Source organism: Schistocerca serialis, chromosome 7, assembly GCF_023864345.2.
Source record: "Schistocerca serialis cubense isolate TAMUIC-IGC-003099 chromosome 7, iqSchSeri2.2, whole genome shotgun sequence".
Taxonomy (NCBI): Eukaryota; Metazoa; Arthropoda; class Insecta; order Orthoptera; family Acrididae; genus Schistocerca; species Schistocerca serialis.
In genome coordinates, this window is record NC_064644.1 from 332493833 (window position 1) to 332518922 (window position 25090).

Here is a 25090-nt window from a genome sequence, read left to right on the forward strand (position 1 = left end):
GCCAATGCCGTCGAGCTCTGAGTACGACGGACAAGGTCGATACATCAGTAGTGTGCGGCAAGATGGGAATTTGGGTGGGACCGGAGTTGTGTACGGATAGCTGAGACAGTCAAGCCGACTACTCGCGAGAAACGGGACACCCAGATTCGAGTCCCGGTCTGGAGACACTTTTCACTTGTCGCCATTGAAATTATTTCAAAGCCTAATTGCAATCGAATCAGAAATTACATTATTTCATTTCATGGCGGCGCGGGGTAGCCGCGCGGTCTCAGGGCGCCTTGTCACGGTTCGCGAGGCTCCCTCCGTTGGAGGTTCGAGTCCTCCCTCGGGATTGGGTGTATGTGTTGTCCTTAGCGTAAGTTAGTTTAATTAGTGTGTAAGCCTAGGGACCGCTGATCTCAGCAGTTTTGTCCCATAGCAACTTACCACAAAAAATTTTCATTTCATTTGATAATCAGATTTCTTGTCGTTGGGTCACAGAATTTAACAATAATGTACGTATAGGAGGAGCATGTGGCTAATATGTAGAATAAACAAAACGTCAGCTATGTGAAACTGCAAAGCGGAAATACTGTCTGAACTTACTACCCAGCAGAAAAGAGTGATTTGTGTACACTGTTCTTCACCGTCGTTGGCCGCAGCTGAACTATGCTGATAGAATCAGTCTGAGGTGGAAAATATCCACCCAGGAGATGTGGAGAACGCACGGAAACTGATGAAGATACCGACTGACAGACTGACGGGGACAGAGTCGCGTAGCATCTGCGGAGGAGCGGCTGAGAGAAAGGAGGAGTGTCTTTCCGACGTCTTTTATCGCTTCGTATGAGCTCAGCCACGGCCTACTCTCTGGGAGATTACAGCGTTTTACCAAGAGATAAGGAAACGTAAGGCAGGTCCAGTGACTGCAAAATACCTCGCGGCAGATAAACTGCCGATTGAAGTAAAGACCGGGGGAAATTATACGCTGGGCAAATAGTACACCATAATTCTCGTCGCCACAACAAAAACAGAGTTTGCTTACTTTTGCTTTAAAGTTCGAGCTCATCAAACAGGCATCTCGTGCCACAATGACGGACTACAAACAACATGACACGAAGGTCACACCCACGCCCATCTGAAAATTTGTCTAAGCCTTTAATCGACAATGTGTGTGCTCCAGCCTCACTGAAAACACATCTTGCGGTTAGATTAGGCAGATACGCAGAGTATAAAACCGTACATGCACAGGCAGATTGCAGTGGTGAAGATGAGGCCCACTGTGTGCTTGCTCTTTCTTTTGGCAGCCGGTGTCCTGGGTCGCCCGGGAAGACCTGGAGCACGAGGGCCTCCCAACAAATTCCCCAAGGACTTCATCTTCGCAGCTGCTACCGCGTCCTACCAGGTGGAGGGCGCCTGGAATGAAGGCGGTAAGAACTCTTTGTCTTCGCGCCTGAAACATTCGGTATTACCTACGCTTAAGCACCAGCATGTTCTTGTGTGTTAAAAGACAGAAATGCCATGGAAGACCTTTCTCATGTGCAATTTGTCAAGGTGATAGTTTTTCTCAGTAAGACATTTTAAGTGCATGAATATTGCGAAGTTCATGGAGACATTGATCTGAATCAACACCTGCAGACATTTGGTGGCAATAGTAGCTACTCCAGATATAAAATTTCTTACTAAAAAAGATAGACAAATAAAAAGCACGATCGATTTCGCGCACGTACAACGACAGAGGTTATTCATGCGAATTACATGTCATATGAAATGGCTGTTTATGAGGCAGAAACTGGTGTAATTGTTTAATATTTACCGGGGCCAACTTCTTTGATAGCCGCACGGACTCCCATTGGATGGGACATTGTAATGTTGCGAACGTAAGTTCTTCAATCGAGAACGCGAACTTATATTCAGAGAGTTGTTTGAGTCTAGTTGGGCCAGTACGTTCATGAGTCATTCGGAATAAGAGTAGTGGAATTACATGGAGCTCAAATAGATATACGAAACACGAGAATGATGTGGGCGATGAATAAAACAGAGAAAACCTAATGACTACAAAGACTATTAATTAATATTATTCGTGAAAGGGAAAACTACAGCATACGGAGTGGATGACATTGTCTTATCTTCAATAACTGTGAAGTCTGTTCAACCCGCTATGGTTTTTACTAATGTGTGACTTGATGAATGCTTGTACTGTGTCGCAAGTATCTGCATTTGATGTGCTTCAAAAAGTCCACTCAGCTGAGACTGCGCAGTAGTGACTGAAAAACAAATGGATATTTTAATCAAATAAATTATTGTAAGTGTGCAGGTGATTTTATTATCAGTAAATTGGTGACAGTTGTGGATCGTATCGCAACTAAAATATCTTGTGATGCTTTTGAACGAGGCGGAACAAGGGAAACGGTATGACAAGTATATAGGACAATGTTTGTTTCGTTGGTCGAGTATAACCTTGGGTGTAAGGTACACATGATGCAAAAATAAAACGGAATAACTGCCTTAAATGAAGGAAGCAGGGAAGTCAACGGGCAAATCATTACAAACTACAAGCTGTTTCAAAAGATGCATCTTATTTCACAACACTGCATCTTTCATGTGAATGAAGGCTGAAACTTGGGGTCAATTTTAACTTTCGCATCGAAAGTAAAAGTTGACTTTGGCGCCAGCTGTAAGGTGCCAGTTCATGTCGCGTCGTTACCGGCAGGGGTCACTGTGGTGCAGCTATCTAGTTCGCTCGTTCGTTTGTTGCACAATTTGTGTTGAGTCGCGATGCCGATAACATGGCAACAAAAGTAGTTTTGCTTCCTAGGTCGCATGATCTCAAGATTTGCGACTTTTTTGTGGAGAGTAGTGAAAGACGCCGCTTATGTGCCACCCTTTCAGCAGCTTTGGGCGTATTACGACGCCACACAGCAATAGCAGTGAACGCAGTAACTTCAGACATGGGAATAGTTTGACTATTGCCTTAATTTTTGACGGATTAACCGACAGTGGTAAATAAAGCAGTCTAGACGGAACTCCGGTCAGAACTCATGTCGTATGCTGAACGTGAGGTAAAGGAACAAACAGCCCTTTTTCTGTCTTTGGTGTGAAACTCGTCTTGCTCTGGAACAGAAATTGCTATCTAAAGCCAGTGCTGGACATTCTGGACCTGTTGGAGAACGAATAGTCCGGACGGAACAGTTTTTCTTTTCTTTCTTTTGCTTGTGCCTTTTTCCCACAATGACGCAGGGTCAGCAAGGTTAAACGGATTTGGCAAGGTTAATTTAAGGGGTGGCCGGATGCCCTTCCTGCCGCCACACCGTACCCCCTGGGACGGAATTAGTGTACCCCCATTGTCTGTGTCTAGCGTAATCCATGGAATAGTGCGAATGTGTTCAGATGCCTGCAAGCCGTGCAACTGAGGCGGGACGTGGGGACCAGCCCAGTATTCACCTAGCGGGATGTGGAAAACCGCCTAAAAACCACATCCAGACTGGCCGGCACACCGGCCTCCGTCGTTAAGCCGCTGGGCGGATTCGATCCAGAGCCGGCGCGCCTACCCGAGTCCAGAAAGCAGCGCATTAGCGCTCTCGGCTAACTTTGCGGGTTCAGTCCGATCGTACCGATATTGGAAGCAGAGTTTCTCGCATGAGACATTTACTCATTCACACAAGAAAACTGCTTCATTTAAAGAGGGTGAAGGAAGATATGCTGACAACTGACCATGAAAGACTGGAAACTTCTTTTGATGAATATATTTTCTGCTGGTATATGATGGATGCATGGCATCATGTTCATCACAAACGATAGAAAACCTTTTGGAGTAACTTCGTAGGCCACTAATGCTGCAAGCTCCGGGAGACCTTCCCATGTTTTAATGACGTGCAATTAGTTCACTGGTCCAGGCAACTAGATCAAAGAGTCAGAATGGCTCCATCGAACTGCAGGACATTAAAGTTCCGCAGAATTCCTTGTCAGATTAACGATGATAGTAACATTACCAAACTTGTCATCCAAGATGCTGATTGTCGAGTCTGTCTAAATCTCCGGCTAATTGCTGTGAGGAACCTTCGAGAGTAATGAAGTGGCAGGACTGCTACATAAACTTACACCATATGTGAAAACCTTTCGTAGGACCTGAAACAACATCACAGTCGATATTCACTTAACGTGCCAAACGACGAGTTTTGGCGGGGTGCTGTCCTCACATCCAAACACTTCGGGAATGCCTACCACAGCGAATCACAGAAAAGCAAATAAGTCGCCAGGTTTTGATGGAATCCCAATTCGAGGTTACAAAGAGTACTCTGCAACATTGGCCCCATACTTAGTCTGGATGTACTGAGAATCTCTCGCCCAGCTCAAAATTCCAAGTTATTAGAAAAAAGCGCAGGTGACTAGTGTAAATAAGAAGGGTAAAAGATTGGACCTGCAAAATTACAGAGCAATATCTTTTACATCGGTCTGTTGCAGAATCCTTGAACATATTCTCTGTTCGAACACAATAAATTTCCTTGATAGGGAAAAGCTTCTGTCAACAAAACAGCACGATTTTAGAAAGCATCATTCGCGCGAAACTCAGCTTGCCCTTTTCTCAAATGAGATCTTGTGAAACATGGCTGATGGGCAACATGCGGATACCATATTCCTACATTTCCGGAAATCATTTCTCACGGTGGCAGACTGCCAAGGTTAACGAAGGTACAAGCATACGAAACAGGTTGCGAGGTATGTGAACGGCTTGAAGACTTCTTTAGTGGCAGAACCCAGTATGTTGTCCTCGACGTCGAGCGTTCATCAGAGACAAGGATATCGTTATGAGCGCCCCAGGGTAGTGTAATAGGACCGCTGTTATTTTCTGTATACACAAATGATCTGGCGGACAGGGTAAGCAGCAGCCTGTCGCTGCTTTCTGGTGATACTGTGGTGCAAGGGAAGGTGTCGTCTTTGACTGACTGTAGGAGGATACAAGATAACTTAGATAAAATTTCTAGTTGGTTTGATAAATGACAGATGTCTCTAAAGGGAGAAAAACGTAATTTAATGCCAATGAAACCCAAAAACAAATCAGTAATGTTAGACTACTGTATTAGTAGGGTGTTGCTCGACACAGTCACATCGATTAAATGTGCAGGCATAATGTTGCAGAGCAGTATGAAATGGAATGAGCATGGTAAGGAATGTAGTAGGCAAGCGAATGGTCGACTTCGGTTTATTGGTAGAATTTTCACAAAGTGTGATTCATCTGTAAAGGAGACCACATATAGGACATTCGTGCGATCCATTGTTGAGTACTGTTCGAGTGTTTGAAATCCACACCAGGTCAGATTAAAGGAAGACGTGGAAACAATTCAGAGTCTGGCTGCTAGATTTATTACCGGTAGGTTCTATCAACACGTAAGTATTATGGAGATACTTCGGGACTCAAATGTGATTCACTGCAGGGAAAGCGATGTTCTTTCTGAGGAGTACTATTGAGAAAATTTAGAGTACCGGCATTTGGAGCTGACTGCAGAACGATTCTGTTGCCACCAACGTGCATTTCGCGTAAGTACCACGAAGATAGGATCAGAGAGCTTACGGCTCATACAGAGGCATATAGATAGTCGTTTTTCCCTCACACTATTGGCGAATGGAACACTAAAGGAAATGACTAGTTGTGGTACAGGGTACACTCCGCCACGCACTATACGGTAGCTTGCGGACTATGCATGAGCTGTAGCATATATTTCATCCACCACTACTCCTCCAACCGAATTCTTTTAATAAAACCAAATAGCGTTCTCATTCTAAACTTTTTATGATATGTATTTTCTAACCGCTAGTATCCTGAGATACATGAGCGAAGAATCTGTGCAGAGTGATATTCAATGTAAGTTGGTGGCTGGAGAACAAAATAATTACCCTCATTTAATAATTCTTCTTTGTACAATGTTTTAACTGTTGATCAATATGTGTTGCAGGCAAAGGTGAGAGCATTTTCGATCGCATGTTCCACACAATTCCAAACATCACCACCGATGGCAGCAATGGCGACGTGGCGTGTGACTCCTACCACAAGTACGAGATAGACATACAACTCGCCAAGGATATGAACGTGAGTGTTTTTCGTAATTGTATTACTCTTACAACATAGTGGTGATCCTCTACAGAACTGTGATCTATTTTAATGTGTAGTGAAATGTTTGATTCATTATTTAACGATACACAAAATAAGAGCGCCGTAGCTTCAAAATTCGTAGGAGTCTGAAAACTGACGATGCTTGTAATGCGCTGCTTGAGATACCAACACTGATATCAGTCTTGTAGATAAATTGAAAATCAAGAACATTATTCACTCGGTAGCCTTCAGTAATAGTAGTCTGATTAATTACATTGCTTGGCAATTGTTAAGGAATAACTGGCACTTGCTAAGGAATAACTGGCAATTGCTATGGAGCAATCGGCAAATGCTGCGGAACACCCAGCCAATAATAGCAAAAGGAAATATGGAGGTCGGGATGAGTTAACTCCAGAGAAACCTGTTCATGAATATCCTGGATGCATTGGATAGTTCATGCATCAAGGTGTTTCACGAAGGTCGTCGTCGAACCTATTAGCGTGACATTCGGGCTTGTGGTACAACAACACGTCTTCGAGATATCATTTGAGTAGACGAGCAGATGGAAGGCTCTAAGCTGATCGGGGTGTCACTACTATGGCCACAGTGATGGGAGCCTACAAATGTGTCATCTAGCAATTAAAAAAGGCCGCTGAAGATGAAGATGCCATGCGAAAGCATGCCCATGGTTGAAGGCGGACCACCACACCGAAAAAGGATCGATACGTAGCCCTAGAGGGGAAAAGAAAGAGACATCTCACTCTTAAGTAGATCGCTGCAGACCCTGCAGCCACTACCGCTGCCCGTGCCTCTACCCTGAACCATTTCGCTACGATTAAATCAGGCTACCTTCTATGATCGGAAGCCTGTTAAATGCATCTCACTACAGTCGTGCCACGGTCGGTCAAGAAAGCGTTCGCTGGTATAAGGAGCATGTTGGATAGGGGCAGCAACAGAGGTCCGGAGTCATGTTATTCGATGAATCCTGTTTCTCTGTGGCAAGTGATTCTGGCCACAGGTTAATGCGGAGAAAGAGGGGAACACGTTACACACCACAGAATGTTCATGAACGTCACTGGTATTGCCTAGGAGTTTTGGTGAGTGCAGTCGTTATGCACAATGACCGAACACCGCTGCATATCTTTGCGCGAAGCAACAGCACAGCGGTAATGCAGGGAGACTATTCTAGATCATATCCGTATGGTTACGGGAGTAGTAGGTCCAGACTTGCTCTTTACGGACGACAGTGCCCACTCACACCAGAATGTTGAGGTGTCGGACCCACTGGAAAGTCAAGATATTGAACTTAACGGATTTCTCTGTATACTCTCCTGGCCCAGACCCTATACCCCATGGCTGGTATGCTCTTGGCAGACAGACTGCTCAACGAACACCGTCTCTCCTAAACGTGAAATACCTCAAAATCGCCTTGAGAGAGGGATGGAGCAGTATCTCCCAAGGACGCCTCAACACGTTTGTAGCCATTATGTGTAACAGGTGTAAAAAGTGCATTAATGGCCAAGGATGACATACTACTCACTGAGTGTCCGATATCAGTCTTTATGTCGGTAGTCTGACCAGTGTCAAGCATAAACATTGTTTATATCTGTTACCCTGCTTTCTCTCCCTCCGTTACTGTGTTTCATGTCATCCATTATTGCCTATGGTTAACTAGTCTAGCTGCTCCTTAGAAATTATCAACTAGTGTATTTATCATACCTAAAGGATAAACACTAAATAATTCATTGCATATGACTATTGTGTGTCGTAATCGACGCCAGTATGATGTAATCATCAACCAAAGAAGTGAAAAGGATGTTAAATCAATGTCGAACATCAGGACACTTTCTGTATTGTATAAGGAATAATATGCGGAATACGATTCGTCATCAAATTCTCCGAATTTATTATCCTCAACTACAATTGATTGGCTATGTATAATTTGATGAACGAAGCATTTCCTCTGGTACCATTCTTAAGCTACAAGTCTACCATTCTATATCATAGCCTTTTGTCAGTAAATACGCTGAGGCTTACAGAAGTGTTACATAACTAAGAGGTGAGTGATCAGAGAGCCACGGCCTTGCGTCAGTTCAGCAGTACCGATCGGCTAGCTCAGCTGGCGGAGAGTAGCTCTCACTAGGAACAAAAGAAAAGAAATAACTTTCGCAGAAGTTTAGAAAAATATCGCTTGTTTCGTAATATCGTCATGTTCTGCGAGACACAAATTTAGAATTCAGTTAATTAACTTGTTGTTTGAGGGAATAATTCAGAAAAAGCATTTTTGTAGGATAGCTGTAACTGAATGTAGCCCTCTCTTGAAAGGTATGAAATACTCAAAAATTATGAAGGTATTTCTACTAAATGTTCGAAATTGCGAATCAAAACGTAATATACTTAATCGTTTAAAAATTGCTATTGCGTTTAGAAGTGCTTATTCTATATTAATATCATGTTCTCTGTTAACAACTTTTCATAATTATAAATCGTCGTTTCACACTCAGAGCAACGGAGGAAACAATGAGTGTGTTAGCTGTTCTTGCGCGTGTGTTTGTGGGTGCTATAATCATAAGAGGTCGTCTGATTCTATGTTGAGAAAGTTTAATTTAATTATTTATGTACTTAGTTAAGCTGATCGGTATACGGTCTAAAGGCCATCGCTCACAGCCATTCAGGCTTTCCTCCTGAGGTTCTCTTTCTAAACACTGAAGCCAGTAGTAGTCGTGTTCTATACATCTGAAAAATAATAGTAATGAAATACAAATAATAGTAATAATCGTAATGGTGATAATAATGAATATCATAACGTACCTAACTGATCGACGGAGGGTGGCGGAGAGTGCTAATGCGCTGCTTCCTGGACTCGGGTAGGTGCGCCGGCCCCAGATTTAATCTGCCCGGCGAATTAGCGGGGGCTGGTATGCCGAAAAGCCTGGATGTGGTTCTTAGGCGGTTTTCCACATCCTGCTGGGTGAATACCGGGTTGTTTCCCACGTTTCGCATCAGTTACACGACTCGCAGGCATCTGAAAACGTTCGTACTATTCCATGACTTCCACTGGATGCAGAGAGCTGGGGTACACTAATCTCGTCCTGAGGGGTACGAGGTGGCGGCAGGAAGGGCATCTGGCCACCCTCTGCACCTAACACAGCCAAATCAATAGTAACAAGGCCAACTCCACTTTGACGCAGGACAAAAACACCAAGAAAGACAACAAGAAATAACTAATTATAAGGATCATATTAAAAGAGGCGAAAACACATTTTTAATATCGCAGCAGTTTGGCATCTAATACCAAATGATTACTACCAAAGGCCGTGACAACAATAGGGGGAGAATAAGCTTAGTTAATTGATGGCAGCGTCATAGTAATAGCGATAAAGGATGGGGAAAATTGAAGAAACAGGAATGGTGAAAACAAAACCCGACAAGAAATAACATGAATTTATAGGAAAAAGTAGGGACGGGGTGGAATCGTCAATGCGGGACAAGGAATGTGGGGTAAAATTACATTCGTGGACAAAAAGAAGACTATTTAGTTACATCGACAGCGAATCTACATTAGTGCTAACAAGCTGAATAAAGTTAACATATCATCAGTTCGAGGAATGGTTTGAACAACACAGTGCTTCATTAGGCATGGTCGTATGCCGATGCCTTCCTGCGACCTTCGAACTGACTTACACGGCCAGGTAACATATAAAAACTTAAATTTCGTTTTGATTGCTGCACGATTTTCGATTATACGTAGGCTAGTGGCCAGTTCCACATGCCTCTCCATACCGCATCCTGTGACGCGATTGGCAGAGGATGACACGGTGATCGGTCGGACACTATTGGCCCGTCCAAGGGCAGAACAGGGAACTTACCCTTTACCTTGCTAGTGAGTTTGTTCTAGAAATTAAATGGAAATGACTTACAGACTATTTTAGCGCTATAAAAGGATACATCAGAAGTTTGGAGTCCACAAAGTAAACCTAATGCTGAGTTCGTGAAAAATGAGTAGGGACAAAGTCAAACGTAATTTGAAATTCTAAGCGAGTCTGTCAGCATTGTGTTTGTGCCGCAGGTGGACGCATACCGCTTCTCCGTATCGTGGCCCCGGGTTCTCCCCACCGGAGACGTCAACAACATCAACCAGGAGGGAATCGATTACTACAACAAGGTGATCGACGGCTTGATCGCCAAAGGCATCACTCCAGTGGTAAGAGCAACCTCAGTGATCTGGTTTCTGTACCTTGACATTAGATCACTAATCAAAAGTGACGTCACACGGTGGTGTATATGTTTGTTGCAGGTGACGATGTTCCACTGGGACCTGCCACAGACACTGCAGGACATCGGGGGTTGGCCCAACCCTAGGCTGGCAGACTACTTTGTTGAGTACGCCAGAGTGCTCTACGACAACTACGGTGACAGGGTAAGCGACAAAAGAGTGTTCTGTGGTTACAAAGCCGACGTACAACTATGCATTTATCTTCTTATTCAATATTACGCTGGAATTAACTACTGAAATATAAGGAAAAAGGCATTTCCATCAACAGTTAGTCGTTCGAGACTAAAAATATGTAGCTTAATAGAAACGACACTGTCTTGACTTAGAAAAACCAGAAGCAGAAAAAAGGTACGAGGGTTCTATTGCGATGAAATAGATGTATTGAAACTTGCAACCGTGATGGTAAGTGGGAACACAGTCTTATGACTGTCTATAAATGTGCCTCTGACTGCAAAAATGATCTTCAATTTCGTTTATTGAGCCATGATCGATTTCGGTGCCACTATCACCACCTACAGTTGCTGCTGTTCACATTAACAAGCATTTTAATGTAGTAGCGCAATGGGCCACTGTTTTTCCTTCTGACTGTCCACAGAAAAAGTCATATATTCCGAGAACTGTCGCTGTCGCTTGTTCATTTAACGCTTCTTGCGTTTGCCTTATGCCATTCGGAATCTATATCACAGTGACGAAGTAGCTTCATCAAACCTACGCTAACTCTAAAAACAACGCTGCGTGTTCTATACACACAAGGTGCACGCAACAGAAGTGCATGCGCACAATGACGCTATTGTATGGAGTGTCATGTGGTACAATGCTACTTGTTACTGTGTACTGGCACACCACCTTCTGTCTCACGTGCACACCACTGTATGGTCTGTGGATTTCTGGTTTCGTCCTCTAAACGTAGGTGATCTTAGTTCCATCTGCATGTGTCCCCATCTCACTGTCTGCACTTAGTAGCGCGTCAGTTGCTCAACCAGTTGTTGGTTGCAGATATCAAACATTTATCGCTCTACCACATAATTAGACTGAGGTGATATCCAATGGATTAAAGTAAACGAACATAGGATGACAGCTATAGTCCTGTTTAATGAACTAACCACGTGTTGTGTGAGCAGGTGAAGTGGTGGCAGACGTTCAACGAGCCGGCCAGTGTCGTCTTAGGCTACTCTGGAGGCTTCCTTATCGCCCCGGGCATCAACTCGTCAGGCGTGGGAGACTACATGGCGGCCTACACCCTGCTCAAAGCACACGCTGGGGCCTACCGCCTCTACGACGAGAAGTACCGACAGACTCAGAAAGGTAAATATCGTTCGTCATTATGGCTCCGCTCACGAAGAGTGAAGCAAATGTGAGCCACGTGGTATTCAAATTTGAGTAACCATCTTTGGCGACCCGGTAAATGAAATTCTAAAATCTTATAAGAAGATCTGTTTACTGTAAACGTAAGTCTCATATCACGCAAGTCATGTAGTGAGCGATCTCTACAAGTGAGGCCTACTAGGTTTGATTAGTACAGCTCGTCCAATTTACATTATACGAACCAAAGATCACAATTTGCCCTTAACAGTCACTTCACACCCTGTACGTCACTGCATCTACAACTAGGTATGCACTAAGCACCTCTTTGTATGCTGGGGAGTACTTCACATCAATATTAGCCTGTTCTTATTCTGTATATTTGCAGACTGAAGCGACGAATGAAAATTTGTACGAAGTTCGAGATTCGAACCCGGGCCTCCTGCTTACTAGAAAGGTGCGCTAACCACTACGCAACCGGGCCCAGTGGCTTTACACAACTACGTGGACTACCCTAGCACGCCTCCTCAATGCAAATTCCCATTCACGCCTCAGTCCACTCGCTATTCTCCGTAAACTCGAACAGCATTTAGAGGAATTTGGATTGAGGAGCGGGGCGTGATAGGGTAGTTCACGTAGTTGTGCAAAACCACTGTGCCCGGTTGCGTAGTGATTAGCGCACCTGTCTAGTGAGCAGGAGACCGGGGTTCGAATCTCGGCCTTGGTACAAATTTCCATACATCGCTCCAGCATGCATACGTGCGATATAGATATTTGAGACCTGAAAAGGTTTCTGGAACCATACAGTCTCTTTTGATCATTCCTATTCTATTCCATTTACATATGGTGTGGGTGAAAATTGATTGTCTGTGTGCCACTATAAACACTTATCGTTCTCTCACGATCGCTATGCAAGATAAAACAGCATTGTTGCACAATAAACCTCGATAACTAATGTTACATAATGTAGTACTGTTAAAGAGGAATAGTAAGCTTATCTCCTAGCAATCAAAAAAGTCTCTCCCTAAAACTCTGTATCAGCTCCTAAATTTGTTGAATTCCTTTATTTTTTTTCACGGAAGCTCAACAATGCCTTACTGAGCTTGATCTTCTGCAGAACACAAGCTGATAATCGCTGATGCAGAGGTCTATCTAAATATTTATCAGTTTAGTGCTAAAACCAATCGAGTTTAGATGTTAAGACGACCGCTGAAGGCAACTAACGTTCGCGTTGCAGTCCCACAAAGAGCAGTGTAGGTTTGTTAAAAATATAATTTTTATTAGGTATTAGTTCCAATTTTGTACGTTGTGCCGCACTCAGTGCCTGTAGAATAAAGACGCACTTTCTAACACTAATCGCCGTTGCAGTACAAATTCATGGTGCAACGAATCGTTGTGAGTCGTTACGCCCATATTCTGTTTATACACTCGTTCTGAGGTTAGCGAAATGTGGCGTCCCGGTAACCAGCCACGAGAGACGTTTGGATTAACGTCTGCAATGTAGCAGTAGTACAAAATTAGTAAATCGCGAATTGGTGAAAGGGAAGGAAGTGGTTGGAAGGGGATGGTGGTCATTGCTTTGTCCATAATTAAAATTAATATTCCTGAGCATATTTGCTCTAATAAAATATTACATCGGACAGTAACAAACAGAAATCTAATTTACAATAACTTTTATATTATCACATTGGCATTATCCCGTTGGATTTCCCAAACACAACGACTCATATGTAGTTCTCTTAAAAACTTAAGGATCTTGCTATCACATGACATGTTATATCAATACATTGCAGAAAACCCTGATTCGAGTGCAGCATTGTTCAGCTAGATATCAGATCAATGAGATACACACTAGATACACGTCAGCACTGAGTGTGCAAGTTCTGCACGAAATGTCGAGTTTTACCAATACGCAAGACACTGCGCAGAGATTGCGCATGACATTTGCAGATAGAGATGATGACACATCTTATTTGGTTCGCCCCACGGAATTCACAAATATTTGGTCCATACAACTTGTATAACTACGAATCAGTATTACACTGTCTGATGATGTTGACGACTAATGGTTTATGTCTCTAAACACCGTGGGCATCAACGCCCTGCTACAGGCCTCAACATTTCATAAAATTGTTTCATTTCGTCTATGAGATTAGTCCTCAGCGACCTTTAATGTGAATACGCTCTTGGCTTTTGAGAGAAGTTTGTGAATAACTTTCAAACCATCTTTGACTTCCTCTGGGTGAAAATTGGGGACATGATATTCATTTCAGTTATCTTTGCTGTCCTATCTCTGCGTATTGAATACACATACATTTCCTATCTTTCAAAACTGTTAAACATGCTACCAATGCTTTCTACTTACATTAATTTGCTGAAACGTCGTCCACTTGTTAGTGCCTCGTGTGTTGTTTCTCTTAGCTATCGTACAGAGTGTATAACTGGCATGTATCTCTCTTATCACAGGAAAGGTCGGCATCACAATTAGTAACATGTGGTATGAACCCGCCACCGACTCTGCAGCAGACATTGAGGCAGCAGAACGCAAGATGCAGTTCTACGTAAGTACCAGGAACTCTTATAACCTTTCCTGTATTACAATAAGGATGTTAGTGCCCTTCAGATGGAGGGCGAAGGCTCTGATTAACACGGTGTGCCATAACATTACTTAAACAACCTGCCATCCAACGTTAATTCCTGGCTAAATCTGAAGAACTGTTTCTTCAGCGTTTCATTCATTATGAAACAATGTTCTTAGAACCGCTCTTGTGTTTTGCTTTTCTAATAGTGATCAGACGATGTTATGTCATCAGGTCCAAAATATACTGTTCAAGACGAAATGCAACCCACTGAATGACTTTATTAACATTGTTTATATTCCTTATAGTCACGAATCAACATACTAAGGAAAGCTACGCTCTATGACAAACAAGCTACGTACCATGAAGGAATTATCCAAATGGAACAAATGGAACGGAAATCGGTAGATGGGTTGTACACGTACAGACAAACAAATGATTGCAATTTCAGAAAAATTGAATGTTTTCTTCAAGAGAAAGTGCTTCACAAATTGAATTCGTCACTAGCGCGTAGGTTTACTTCTGGTCCTTATGCAAGCAGTTATTCTGCTTGGGATTAATTGGCAGAGTTTCTGCTTGTCCTCCTGAGGGATATCGTGCCAAATTATGTCCAATTGTTGCGTTAGATCGTCAAAATCCTGAGGTGGTTGCAGGGTCCTGCCCATAATGCTCCAAATGTTTTCAACCGGGGAACATCCGGCGACCTTGGCGGCCAAGGCAGGGTTTGGCAAGCACGAAGACAGGCAGTAGAAACTCTCGCCGTGTATTATAAGCCCAGGATGTCGTGCCATGAAGGGCACCCAAACAGGGTATAGAAGTACCTAGACCTAACTAATCTAAGGACATCACATACATCCACGCTGGAGGCACGATTCGAACCTGCGACTGTAGCAGTCGCGCGGTTCCAGACTGTAGCGCCTAGAGCCGCTCGGCCACCCCTGCCGGCAACTGCCATTCACTTCACAGTGGTTTACAGAGTATAGATGCAGATGTAGATTTATGCGCATCTGTTGGCTTCACCTACAAACAAATAAATCGCCACTTTCAAGCTTTACTTATGTGTATAGCTACCCTACAGGCCAGCGTTCACCATCCTTACGGAAGTCACATGCCACATAGTACAAAGATCAGGGGCGAAGGAAAAGTCTGTACAGTAATGGACAACGCAACAGGACCATGCCTGGAAAAGTACTGTGGTGTTCAAAGGAATTTTCATATTGATGACTGCTTTACTGTAGTCAACACTCACTCACAGCCTATTTCATTAACAGAGTTTGTCTGCAGCTGTATCACAGAAAATCCCAGAAGGGTCCAGAAGAACAGAAACTGTCGCAGATGATTCCAATTGATAAGTACTGCAAGCGAGCAGCTTGCTAGAAGGGTCGAATATAAGTCACATGAGCTCAGCTTCACATACCTTAATTTGTAGCATGTCACTACTGGACATGCCCATGTCGTCAATCGTCTCCTAGGTTCCGCATTGACAGTGTGACCAACACTTAATTACTTTCAGTACTCTTTCCAAGACTAAAAGGAATTCCATTCTTTTTGCCAAAATCATTTTTCGCATTCCAAATATATGCAACTACACTCCTGGAAATTTAAATAAGAACACCGTGAATTCATTGTCCCAGGAAGGGGAAACTTTATTGACACATTCCTGGGGTCAGATACATCACATGATCACACTGACAGAACACAGGCACATAGACACAGGCAACAGAGCATGCACAATGTCGGCACTAGTACAGTGTATATCCTCCTTTCGCAGCAATGCAGGCTGCTATTCTCCCATGGAGACGATCGTGGAGATGCTGGATGTAGTCCTGTGGAACGGCTTGCCATGCCATTTCCACCTGGCGCCTCAGTTGGACCAGCGTTCGTCCTGGACGTGCAGACCGCGTGAGACGACGCTTCATCCAGTCCCAAACATGCTCAATGGGGGACAGATCCGGAGATCTTGCTGGCCAGGGTAGTTGACTTACACCTTCTAGAGCACGTTGGGTGGCACGGGATACATGCGGACGTGCATTGTCCTTTTGGAACAGCAAGTTCCCTTGCCGGTCTAGGAATGGTAGAACGATGGGTTCGATGACGGTTTGGATGTACCGTGCACTATTCAGTGTCCCCTCGACGATCACCAGTGGTGTACGGCCAGTGTAGGAGATCGATCCCCACACCATGATGCCGGGTGTTGGACCTGTGTGCCTCGGTCGTATGCAGTCCTGATTGTGGCGCTCACCTGCACGGCGCCAAACACGCATACGACCATCATTGGCACCAAGGCAGAAGCGACTCTCATCGCTGAAGACGACACGTCTCCATTCGTCCCTCCATTCACGCCTGTCGCGACACCACTGGAGGCGGGCTGCACGATGTTGGGGCGTGAGCGGAAGACGGCCTAACGGTGTGCGGGACCATAGCCCAGCTTCATGGAGACGGTTGCGAATGGTCCTCGCCGATACCCCAGGAGCAACAGTGTCCCTAATTTGCTGGGAAGTGGCGGTGCGGTCCCCTACGGCACTGCGTAGGATCCTACGGTCTTGGCGTGCATCCGTGCGTCGCTGCGGTCCGGTCCCTGGTCGACAGGCACGTGCACCTTCCGCCGACCACTGGCGACAAAATCGATGTACTGTGGAGACCTCACGCCCCACGTGTTGAGGAATTCGGCGGTACGTCCACCCGGCCTCCCGCATGCCCACTATACGCCCTCGCTCAAAGTCCGTCAACTGCACATACGGTTCACGTCCACGCTGTCGCGGCATGCTACCAGTGTTAAAGACTGCGATGGAGCTCCGTATGCCACGGCAAACTGGCTGACACTGACGGCGGCGGTGCACAAATGCTGCGCAGCTAGCGCCATTCGACGGCCAACACCGCGGTTCCTGGTGTGTCCGCTGTGCCGTGCGTGTGATCATTGCTTGTACAGCCCTCTCGCAGTGTCCGGAGCAAGTATGGAGGGTCTGACACACCGGTGTCAATGTGTTCTTTTTTCCATTTCCAGGAGAGTATTTAACTTATGATCATCTGAGACAGTATGCATATAAGAATTACTACTTAAGATTCTGCATTTTGGCTACTGATTTCACCTAAGGAATTTATGTTCCAGTCTGGCCTGTACAGTCACCCGATTTTCACGGCCAAAGGAGACTGGCCTGAGGTGGTGAAGCAGAGGATTGCGGCAAACAGTAAGGCTGCGGGCTACCCCAGGTCTCGACTAGTGGAGCTCACACCGGAGGAGGTGGAATACATCAGGGGTGAGTAAACGACACCAGCCACAGCTAGTGCGCTTTGCTGGGCTTGTTCGTGCTTGAATTCTGTCCATTATAAAAGGTTCTTCGAAAGTACTTTCAGGGTTTCAGATGACCACAGCATGAAAACATCAAGAAATACGAAAAAACTTCTCGTATCAGCGGATATAGCTTGTCTCCAAGTTTCAACTGGTAATATGCGCCGTGCCATAGTTGGAGAGCGCAATACTATCGGCAGGTATTTCAGAATATGGCATGTAATAGATTGATGGGTGCATTTCTTGTCGCTGAATTCGCTAAATGAAAGTCAGTTGTGACGTTCAGCGTCAGTTTCATGCTAGATATCGTTTAAAATCTCCAACGGACAGAAGAATCCATGAAGGTAAGACACATTCCGGTAGACTAGCTGCTTATGTAGTGTGAAGGAAACAAACTGTCCAGGACTATCAGCAGAGACAGTGAGCAACTGTGGGAATCGTTCGTCAGGAGCCTTAAGAAATAGTCGACACATGCGAGCAGAGAACTGCAGATACCACAGTCAAATGTCACCTCATCCTATACAATCGTCTGCTTGTGAAACCATACTGGATTCACTTGCGTGCGCTGACTGCTCGGCAGAATGAGCTTCGTCCTATATTTTGGAATGCCTTGCAGCAACACAGAAATCGGTTTTCAGTGACAAAGCCACATTCCATGTATCTGGTAAGGTGAATTGTCATAACATTCATGCTTTTGGCACAGAAAATACATAAAAAGATTATAGAACATATTCATGATTCACTTACAGTTAACTTCTTGTACGCCATATCCTCTTCAAAAGCTTTATGAACCATTTTTCATTGCGGAGAAAATTGTGACTGGTTTCATGTACTTGGTCACACTGCAGTAATGGCTTATTCCACCATTACAGCAAGACAGCGGAGATTTCATTTTGCAACATGATGGTTACCTCAGTGTCGAATTGCTTCAGCGTTGGATTGGTCATACTTCCTATCATAATGCTCTTCTTCTCCAGTTGTCCCCACAGTCATCTGTCTTTGATTTATAATTGTGGGTTATGTAAAAGACAGTCTGTTCCTGCATCTGCCATCACTAAATCTGAATAAGTGACAACGAAAGATAATTAGTGCCGTCGCTGATATCGACCGTGACTTCTTGAGATCCATATGTCAAGATTTTGGCTAAAGTATTGACATTTGCCACGCAGCAAGTAGTGCTTATACTCAGCACCTGTAATAAGTTAAAAACTTGGAGACATGCGCTCGTCACTGATATGTGTCTCTTTTCTGCATGTCTTGCAGTTTTCGTGCAGTCCTCTTCTGAAAACGCAGAGATACTTATCAATACTCGTGTTGGAATGCCACACACAAATCACATTTCTACAGCTAGGAGTCATAGGGGACCGAGCTCCTTACACTCAAGTAATTCCTCACTCTTTTTCCTCAAACAGGAAAGACTCTTACAATGGAACAGTACATTTCTTAATAAGAAACGTTAGGGAGCAATCATACCCAAACCGAAAGTTCTATCTTGATATTGCTGCCATGCACTTAGGAAATACTGTAAAGTTTTTCTGTATTTTACTTAGAGTACTCCACTGTTTCAGTTGCTTTGCGGGGCCAGACTTTTCTCAGGTATAAATGTTATGAATAAGGAATTAACATCATTTTATTCTTGGCAAAATATCGAAGTGGAAACAAGGCCAAAATGCAGGGAAATGTATTCTTTTGGACGACATGAAGCGATAATAGTATCTTGAGCTTCGCTGTTAATGAGACTCTGTTGGATTCAATTATGTTATACAAATGTCAGGAGATGAAAACATGGAGAGGCATGAAGTGGCTGATCATGTAGGTACAGTTTGTATAACTTGAGCTTCATACTTTGATTCACTGATAATGCTGATAAGTCTTTGACCTGTCACTTCCAGAATTGATTAAGTGTATACAAAGAAAGGTGGAGTCTCAGCTTTATTTGATGTGCACATGAGTATGCGAGAAACTATTTAAAATCTCTACTAACATAGCCTCACGGGAAATAGGTAATGTATCGCACATATCTTCAATGAGAATTCCAAGAACTAGTAACTGGGGTATGATCAAGAAACAGGCTCCGGCATTGGATGTTCCGTTCTCGTAGATACAATACAGATAAAAATTAGTCATATAACTGGACATTGAATAGTGTACAAACAATCAAGCAACTAATGCTCTATCCGTAAATGGAACGAAGGATCTTCTGCATATTGCAGCTAAAGGACTAACGTTCCTATGCCGTGTACAGCTATTATCACAGTATAAAAACACATAACATGTTCTCTAAGAGTACCAAACAAGTACTGCCTGTTATCTTCATGAACTGATAGTGAATTTATCTTGTTTGTAATAGTTATCAGTCGCTTTTAAGATTTTGATCCACAAAAAATGAATGGGTGAATTTGTCAGGTATAAAAATTAGAAATAAACCACATCATTTCAAACTCATGTATATGTCAGTATTGCAGGATTACACCATTCTACCTCACTGGTTACCATTGGGTGTTATAGAGTATTCTTTTGTTTACATTACTGCGAAATTTCTGCCCTTGAACCGTCAACAAATGTTTGCAAATCTATAGCCCATAAAAAATTGATCTTCAGATAACACAATGATAAGAACGAAAATGTGCAAAGACACAGGACTATAGCGACGTCTCGCGATAATACTTTACAAGCATTTGAAATTAGTTTCGCAATAGATATTGCACAGGAATGAAAACAAGATAAACAGATATTTTAATTAATTTAATAACAGGTAGTGTGGTGATCTTGCCTTTCAGACTATTTTTGGTGACCGTGAACCTTGACGCAACTGAATATTTCGCGTTTTCTATCGATAGGAGAAAAATCTGTCAGCCTGTGCGATTTATGAAGTATTTTCTCGGTCCGTTTGTTGCATGGTTAAACAAACTTCTACATTTGTGAAAATGCTGTATCAGCTATAAGTACGTGTGTGACAGTGTACTGTCTTATTTCAGGCACGTCTGACTTCTACGGACTGAACCACTACACGGCCAACCCAGTATCAGACGGCTCCAGCGGCTACGACCCCTCCATGGAATTTGACGCGGGCGTCGTTATCGGGGAATACACGGACGCACCGCAGGGGGCATCCACCTGGCACAGGGTTCGTAGCCTCGCTGTACAGAGAGTCACTCATTTCTGTCTGTCTTGTGCTTTATATCTCTGCTGTGTGATGCATTTACAGAAACCAAACGAGAAACTTGCAAGATAGTACACACAACGTCCTCGATTATTTGTTGTATACAGTGTGTTTCAAAAAAATTTAAACGAACTTTGGAGGTAAGATCCTTACGACGAAAAAAGAAAAGACATTCATATAATCATATGTGCGAAAATCCTTTGTTTTCGAGTTATTGATGGAAGTTAACATTCAACGACTTTCCAGGTGCAATCTAACAACGGCACTTAGCTATGCAGCCGTTTGACTCATTGCAACCTAGATGGTGTTTTCTTGCCAGGGAGACTTATTTACATTCGTCATTCGTCTGTCTTCAACGTGTCCATTGTGTGTATTTACTAGAAGTACCGAGTTATCTAAAACTGCTTCTTTCAAACATGACAGGATGTTTATTTCGTGAGCGGCCACACATGATTTTTACATACAACCACACAAATGTTACTAGACACAAAGCCGCACATCTGCGTTAGACGGCTTTTCCAGAGCGAAGACAACTGAGTCATCCAGCCTCTGGTGCTGTGTATCGGTGCGTTGCCGAGTTCAGATCCTTAGCATCACAGGTTGTTAATCGAAAAAGACCACGTGTTGCTTATACGCTTGACAAGAAAAATCACATTCTACGGGCTATCGAAGAAGAACCTGACATCAGCGCAAGACATGTTGCCCTGGCATATCGTACTTCTCCAAGGTCAGCAGGGAAGATTCTTCACGAACCACTCACGTATCCGTACCATCTTCAACTTCTGCAGGCCCTCACGCCTGTCGATCACGCACCAAGGGAGAACTTTTGCCAGTGGTATGTCGCAAAAACTGCCAATCCATTGTTTGTCTCTTCAGTTTTGTTTATAAACGAGGCAACGTTTAGAGGACGTGAAACAACAAATTTCGGCGACCAAACCATATGGAACGATCTCAGTCCTGATACTACAATACAGGCTAGAATCAACATCAGTTTAATTGGATGTGACTGTCTGGTAGGGTCCTACGTTCTCCAAGTATGTCTTATGAGATCTGTCTAAAGGGACTTTATTCAGGACACTCCAACACCTAATAAAGGATGTGACCCTGCAAACAAGAAGAAACATGTGGTTTATGAGTGACGTAGCTCCAGCACATTTAAGTCTCAGTGTAAGGGATGCACTGGCTGGTATCTACCGTGACAGATGTACAGGTAGAACAGAACCAGTTCCAAGGCTTCAACGTTCCTCCGACCTCAGTCCTTTGGATTATGATCTTTGGGGACATCCTAAGCAATTGGCCTACGCAGCATACCCCCCTCAGATGCATAAAAATCTTCAATGACGTATCAGGGAAGGCTGAAAAACCCTTCGAAACCATCAGGCAGTATTTGTAATGGCGCGACAGTCTATGTTTTGACCAGTGCATGCGTATTTAGAAGCAAGAGGGGACGTTTCGAGCATTTATTGTGAGTTAGTGACTCGATGAGCTTCGATTACCTAAGCAGGAAGTGTTCATATATAACTTGAAAACGGATTTTCGGACAAACGTTGATGTGAATTTTTTTTCTTATATTGGTGAAAGGGACCTGTGTGAAAGTTTGTGGAAGTATTTTTGAAACACCCTGTATATCCCAGTTTCCTATCATCTCTACAGTTCGTATATCCTACAGCTCCCTCTAGTACCATGGAAACTACTCCCTGATATGTTAGCACATTTGGTCTCGTCCTACCCTTTCTTCTACTCAGTATTCTCCACATATTCCAGTACTCGTCAGTATCCCACAACCCATGATTCACTTCCATTCTACGCTATACTCCATATGCAGACATTCAAAAAATTCTTCTCCAATCTGAGACCTATTTTGAATACCACTGGACTCCTTTTAGCGAAGAATTCCCTCTTGCCTGTGATAACTCGCCTCTTACATCCTCCTTGCCTTGTCCGACAAGCGTTATGTGTCTTGCAAGATGGCACAGTGTCTTCCCCCCGTCTACAAGTTTATCGCATGTCACATGTCTGCTACATGCAATATTCTGCAGTAGCTTCACGTTTTAAACAATAAAAGACAAGGCAAAGGGAAACACCTGAACATTTCTACGATGTTATCCTTCATGCCAGAACGTCTAATTGCCACGTTACTCTTGCAGAGCACTCCTTGGGCCTTCCGCAAGCTGTTCAACTGGCTCGCCCAGCAGTACCCTGGCTACCCGATCTTCGTCATGGAGAACGGCTGGTCCGACACTGGAGAACTCGAGGACCAGGGCAGAATAGACTACTACACGGTGTGTACTCTGTCCATCTGTTTTGATGCAAAGGACATTATCAGAAACTTATGCTGTATTTCTTCAGCAGGTTGTCAGTGAGAATTTTTTGGAAAAGTAGAAAATCCATACACAGGTCACATTTTTTGAAAAATAGATGAAATTATTGCTGTTGCGTAGCATATAAGGAGACACTGTGGACACGTCACACTCACAAATATTTCTCAACAACATTTAAAAAACAATTATCGTGTTATTTGTGAACATTGTAATAGAGCTCTCTGCAGTGGGACTTTGAAAATGTTGCACTACACCATCGCACCCATATTTACATGAAACAGATAAACAGTGTTTGTTTCGTTTTTTCTATTAACGTGGTTCCATCATCTTAACCATTACATATATTTCATAGCTTCTATTTATTAAAATATAGGTTCATTTGTTGTTAACAGAGCTACTTGGCTGAGATGCTGAAGGCTATTAATGAAGACGGCGTCGACGTCATAGGCTACACAGCCTGGAGTCTGCTGGATAACTTTGAGTGGGGCACAGGATTCACGTAAGTAATTCTAGACAAACGTGATCAATTGCTCTCAAACATTGTTATTACTACTACGGGCTATGACGTTCTCAGAGTATCTCAATTAGATAGCATAAAAAATTTTACTAATTCCAGGAGTACATATGCAAGATATGTGTCTTGTAAACGTAACTGCTACGTGCACATCTGTTATTACACCCAATCATGTATATGTAACGTGATAACTAAAAAGATACACTAATTGCAGCCATAAAATGCTTTCGCTTCATGTGCAGCTTGTTTAAATATTATACTTTTCTGTTGTTTCAGGACAAGATTTGGACTTCACTATGTGGACTTTAATGATCCGGATCGCAAAAGGACGCCCAAGGCATCCAGCAAGGTCCTTGGACAGATCTTCAAAACGAAAACACTTCCAGCTAAATACCTGAAGTAATGCCTGAGAATGTGTGCACTGTGGAAACAATAAAGAAACTGTGTTAATTACGCACATCATGTATTTTCTTCTCTATTACACCCACTTTCCATATATGACTTACGTAAAGAGTATCTTCGATCTCCACCTGAAGACGTAATTTCCCATAATCTGGAATCGTTTCTCTGGAATAAGGTTGAAAAATGAACTGTTTCTGGCTCAGAAAGTTCTGAGTTAGAGTCCCATCAAACAAATTTTCTGAAGTTTTATCTGTTTTCCGTGAATTTCGAAACACTTAATACTTAAATACTTACTGTTGTAGCGTAATTTCTTGTTTCTAATAGGAAATGGTACACGCCTGGTCCATACAATCCTTACTCAACAACATATTTTCTGGTATAGTGTAGATCAGTTCTAGATCGATACAAATATCTTTCTCCAGATTTGTTACAACAGTAACGAATCATCATTGTTGGAGTTCGGGGTTAAAAATTTCCCCCATTACTTTCAGGTAAATAATGAAAACTATAGGCAGACAGAATATTGTTCATAATCTTTTCTTCGTCTTGATTATCGGGAAGATTTAATTGTACACAAGTCATCTGTCGGATATTCTTATTGCCCATGCAGGCAAACTGTAAAACTTTATTTGAAACGCTCCTGAAAAGCAGAGACGCTCAAATAATACTATGTACAGAAAGCTTGTTAAATCCTACAGTTGATAGCAGTGAAATTATAGGGAAAATTTAAGAGTATATCAAAGGGATAGGCTAATAGAAAATGGAGGTGGTGTATTTGTCGCAGTAGACAAGTCACTCAGAACCACCGAGACACAAATTGAAGCTGCATGAGAGATTTCCTGAGCAACATTCAGTATCACAAAGTGAGCACAAAATATTAATCGGTTCCTTCTATCGACCACCATACTCACCTCCTGAAATAACCAAACACGTCAATTCGCTTGTAATTTTGTTCCCCAATCACGCAGTAATCATCGGAGGGGACTTCAATCACCCAACTAACAATTAAGATAACTATAATTTTATTAATGGTGGGTGAGACAAGGTATTACGGGGATAATTAATATATGCCTTCTCTGAGAACAATTTGGAACAGACATTTCGGAATCCTCTCATGGTGAAAATAGTTTAGATCTAATGGGAACAACTAGACCTCACCTCTTTGTGGAGGCCATAT

General features: G+C 43.2%; 1 protein-coding gene across 1 annotated transcript; it reads left to right on the forward strand.

The window, feature by feature from the left end:
* The first annotated feature begins 1219 nt into the window (after nucleotides 1-1219).
* LOC126413064 (myrosinase 1-like) lies at nucleotides 1220-23914 on the forward strand. Its single transcript, XM_050082961.1, has 11 exons — nucleotides 1220-1406; nucleotides 5931-6064; nucleotides 10137-10271; nucleotides 10365-10487; nucleotides 11465-11648; nucleotides 14112-14206; nucleotides 17334-17481; nucleotides 20492-20640; nucleotides 22824-22958; nucleotides 23390-23496; nucleotides 23788-23914. The coding sequence occupies exons 1-11, from the start codon at nucleotides 1220-1222 to the stop codon at nucleotides 23912-23914; spliced, it is 1524 nt and encodes a 507-aa protein (XP_049938918.1).
* The last annotated feature ends 1176 nt before the right edge of the window (nucleotides 23915-25090 follow it).

Coding starts and splice junctions, on each gene's coding strand:
- LOC126413064 (XM_050082961.1), top strand. CDS start 1,220: ATGCACAGGCAGATTGCAGTGGTGAAGATGAGGCCCACTGTGTGCTTG. Junction 1,407..5,930: donor GGGCGCCTGGAATGAAGGCG/GTAAGAACTCTT, acceptor TATGTGTTGCAG/GCAAAGGTGAGAGCATTTTC. Junction 10,272..10,364: donor CCAAAGGCATCACTCCAGTG/GTAAGAGCAACC, acceptor TGTTTGTTGCAG/GTGACGATGTTCCACTGGGA.